Source organism: Brassica napus, chromosome A10 (assembly GCF_020379485.1).
Source record: "Brassica napus cultivar Da-Ae chromosome A10, Da-Ae, whole genome shotgun sequence".
NCBI lineage: Eukaryota > Viridiplantae > Streptophyta > Magnoliopsida > Brassicales > Brassicaceae > Brassica > Brassica napus.
The window spans coordinates 7,282,709-7,287,418 of NC_063443.1; the positions used below are offsets into that span (position 1 = coordinate 7,282,709).

The 4,710-nt window shown below is 36.8% G+C and overlaps 1 protein-coding gene across 1 annotated transcript; it reads left to right on the top strand.

The window, feature by feature from the left end:
* Positions 1-1,446: 1,446 nt before the first annotated feature.
* Positions 1,447-2,022, top strand: LOC125578966 (agamous-like MADS-box protein AGL80). Its single transcript, XM_048742126.1, has one exon. The coding sequence runs from the start codon at positions 1,447-1,449 to the stop codon at positions 2,020-2,022; it is 576 nt and encodes a 191-aa protein (XP_048598083.1).
* The last annotated feature ends 2,688 nt before the right edge of the window (positions 2,023-4,710 follow it).

Genomic DNA, 4,710 nt, shown 5'->3' on the forward strand with positions numbered 1-4,710 from the left:
CATATATCTGTTCGAATTCAGTTGATCTATCGGGATTTCACACTTTTAGAGTTTGATATTTAAATCTTATTCAGATATTTACAAATTTTGGTTTAGATTTGGTTTCGAATATTTGCGGGTTCAGTTCGGATTCGAGTTCGGATACCCATTTTAATCAGGTATTTTTTAAAAAAATATCTAAATATACTTAAATTCTCAAAATCCAAAAATAAAATAATATAAAACATAAAAAAATTAATAATGTAAGACTAACTATTTAAATTTACATAAAAATTCATTCAATTTAAATATTTGGATGGAGAACAAATAAATATTATCAGTATTTTTAACATTTACTGTTATTTTTAGATATTTACTTGTGTCAATGTTGATAATTTTGAGATACTTTCATATTTTTGAATATCTAATGAATATAAAATTTAAAATAATTAATATATTTAAATATATAATTGAGATTTAGATATTTTGGTATCCAAAATATTTTATTTTGGTATCCAAAATATTTTATTTTGCATTAGATTCGATTCTCGTTATCTAGATATTAAACTTTTAATCCATCTGAATATACTTAATCGTTTTAGTTTGTGTTTAGTATTACTTTCAAATCTAGTTCGATTCAGTTTCAGATCCAGATGAGTTAATCAAATAAATAGTGTGTGAACACATAAAATTATTTGCGGTAGAGTTAAAAAATTAGTGTGTGAATGCATTAATTGTTAAATGATTGTGAGACTGACACGTCAGCATACTCAAATTGAAATCAATGTGAAGCTATAACGTAGAAAATATAGTGTGAACGTATTAATTACAAATGTTTCTTTTTTAATATATAGAAGATACTAAAATACGATAATAAAAAAAATAGACTTAATAATTAGAACAGCCAATATATTTAATATACTACCACAACAAAATATTTAGGGTCAAACTGGTAACCACTATAGGAACACTAAGAATGAGTAGAAAAAAATGTAGAGAAATAAAATTATAGGAAGAAAAGAAAGATTATTCCTTACCGATTTTAATGAGAAACAAATTTGTTCTATATTCCTCTAGAATAAAAGGAATGAGAAGAATAAAAAGGAAAAATTATTTCTTATAAATGGTAAAAATAATTAGAAATAGTAATAAATTCATCATTCCCTTTCATTAAGTGGTCACCAGTTAGACCCTCAGTATAGTCAAACTTTTTCTTCCTAGACTACTAATTTGAGATATATTCCAAATTAATGGTAATTGAACAATTACTAAAATAGTACAGTCAAATTATTATTTACCATACTACTATATGAAATATGTTGAAATTTAATAGTAATTGAATACATTCCCAAAGTAGTCCATTTTGTGTTCTTGACTCTTCCTCTCGACTCTCTATATATATAAGATTGCAAGTGCATGACTATATTTCAACATCACAAATAAAAGATAGAACTAAAAGCGACAGCCATGGGAAGACCAAAAGTGAAGTTGGCTTGGGTCGAGGAACGAAAGAGAAGAGCAACTGTTTGCCAGCGGAGAATAAAAGAATTGATTCAAATGGCTGAAGAACTAACCATCGTTTGTGATATGAGTGCATGTTTGGTTTTTTACAACCGTAAAAATGGTAAGCTGGTGGCGTGGCCATCTCTGGAGGAGGCTCAATCTCTCATCGACTGCTATAACGCATTACCAGAAACCGAGAGGAACATGAAGGCGGATGATGAAGAGTCATCATTCATCAAGACCATTACCAAGGAGATCGAGAAGAAACTAGAGCTTTCTCGGAAGTCTGTCGAGGAGTTGAAGATGGATAATCTCATGCTCCAAATCAAAAATGGTAGTAGAATGATTGCTGATCTTTCTCAAACCGAGATTGAGAAGTTAAAGTCATATGCAAGTAAGAAAATTGAGTATTATGATAGAGAGTTACGTAAGCAACATCCGAATACGAGTGGCAATGAGCCATTTCTTGAGGATGACGATGGGGAGATGAAGACCTATGAAGGAGAGAGCAGCGAGTCTGATGGTGCGGACAATGCCTAATGAAGCAGCTAGCCGTCGAATAATAAAATTAATGTGTCTTGGAATAAAGTTGTTACTGTTGTGTCTTTGCATTCTCGTTTCATATTTCTAGTTTTTGGTTCTTTGGTCATGTTTCTTGTTTTTTTAGTTTTTGTTTCTTGTTGTGTCTTAAACTTGTGTCTTTGTTTGCATATGTTAACCTAAATTAATGCAATGTTTTCCCTTTCAATCATTGAAGAGCTCATCTCGTATGTAACACTATATGTTTTCTAGGGTTCAACATAGCAAATTCTTTAAGAATAAGCTATATTTTGATAAAGCATCGTATTTAACTGAGATTATCATTGGCATGCATGTCAAACTATAGGTACATTAATTTTCATGAATAATTTGATATGGAAAAAGTTTCTCCAACGTTTCTTTTATGATGCTTAAACCTTAATTTCACACGTAAGATTCATTGTTGTCTTTCTTGATTTTCCCCGACCGCTGGATCTTTCATTGCTTGCTACGTAGTAAAACTTTTTTTAGCATATACATGAAGAATACAAATTACTCAGTAACTACAATTTCAAGAGATTTGTTTAAGTGTGTGTCCTGTCCAAGTTATTGACTTCACTCATTATTCCAACGCTTTCAGTGTAATGATAAATGAAACCAACGAGAAGAGAGATAGAGAGAGAGTAGAATTAGACCCCAAGATTCCAATAGCATTCTTAGCTACACATACTTGATGTAGGACATCTATTAGGACATCTATAAGGACCACTCTTCTTTGATTGCTTCTTCAAAGTACACAGAACTTTCAAGTGTGCAGTGTTTATAAACAAGGCATTTGGGGTATTAGGTTGATTAAAGAATCTTGATTAACATTTGAAGCCTGTATGTATATATGTTTATAACATGTCAATCGATTTTGCAGGGCCTGAGCCTGCTGGGCTCGGCCATTGAGGCGGGCCATAGAGAAGCCATGGTCTACCGCTTCAAAGCGGAGAAAGCGGAGCGGGATCTCGCTCGCGTGCAAGGCGAGATGCTGGAGCGAGAGGCGCAACTTACTCGTGATCATGCGCGGGCTGTTCGAAAAGCGGAGAGGAAAGGCAAAAGAGAAATCATCGAGGTGATGAAGACTCGTGCATCTCAATTCCAGGTTGAGTATGGGAACCTCAAGAATGCCTTTACCTCGGTGGGTGACTTTCGCGAGTGCCGCGGTTCGGTCGGAAGTCTTTGGAGGACTCGAGCCGATGACTATGTGTTTGAAGAGGAAATGAGCTTGATGAAGAGTGGGATGAGTGAACGTGCCCATGCTGAGGCGCTTATCCCTCCGATTGACGAGAGGATTCAAGGGTTCTGGGATTCCATCCCGGTTTCCCCTGATACCGAGGAGGTTCCGACCGGGTTTCCCGATGGTGGCGAGGAAGTGGATCGTCCCGCGGATGCGTTCGGTGCTTCGTTGTCCGGGGACTTTGACTTTGGATTATGAGGGGTGGATTAGTTATCCTTTTATCTGTTTTCGGCCAAGTGTGGCCCTTTGAATTTGGATTTTGTTTAGGCCTAGATGGATGTATTTGTATTTACCGGGACTGGCCGTTGGTGGCTTTGAATCCCTTGCCGCTTTACGCGGTTTATTTATATGATGAATGTTTTGATTCGAGTTTTTCCTGAGTAAGGTCGAAGTAAATACGAGTTGTCGTCCCGTATTTAGTTCTAATTAGACGTTCGATCTGTTGGTTCGTTTGCAATTTTCGTAAGAATTACTTATCTTTACGATTTTTGAGAACATTGAGATATGAACGGAGAGACATGGTTTAGGATCTCGTATCTTTTAGATATCATGCCTTGAGATGTTTGAGACCAGAGCGTTGGGTTTAGGGCAAGACCTAGGTTTACTTTCGGTTAAGGTTTGTGCGGTGACTAGCCGGCTATCGTTTTTCCTGTTGCGATTTCTTCCTGATTCGCACCGATTTAAAGTCCGCGATATGTTCTCGGCTTATATGACTTGTATGGTACGAATCGAGCATCTTCTCAGAATCAACTGGAAGTGCTAAACCAAAATTTCGGATTTTTGTTGTAGCGCGCTTTTGTCCTTGTGCTGGACGTTTTTAAGGATCAAAAGAGTGATCGAATTGCGTTTGTTTAAGACGGCTGGCGTGTTCGTCGAGGCCTCGCAGTTATTTCGAGGATTATACTTGTATTTTTGCGTGTTTGAAAGTTGATAATCTTTACGATTTTTGGGCCGGAAGGGGCCGCAGACAAGAGTCTTAAAGTTTTCAGGTGTGTCCTGAAAGTTTCTTTTGTGTTTTACTGAAGCGTAAACGTTTTCGATAAAAAGGACAACGTATATTGTAGTAAAAGTTTTTGAAGTTTCTGAAAACTCGATTACAATAATGAAGATTTTTCTAGGTGGGAGTATACGAGTATACGCACCCACTCCCCCCTCCCTTTTTAGAGAGGGGGATAGCTGAACTCGTCTTTTTTGACGAGCTGCCTACGTACCCCTTTCGAGGATCAAGCCATCTCGTAGTTCTGTTTCATGCCGCGAGTGTTCTTACTCGGCGGTAGATATCGCGATGTCCGCCTTGATCGTGTCGATCGTGGCTGGGTTGACGCTATTTTCCGGATGTTCCGGTTGAGTTGTCGCGTGGGCTTCGGATTTATGTCGAGCTTCGACGTCCGATGCGCTTGCGTCGATAGACGATTTTACTTCAACTT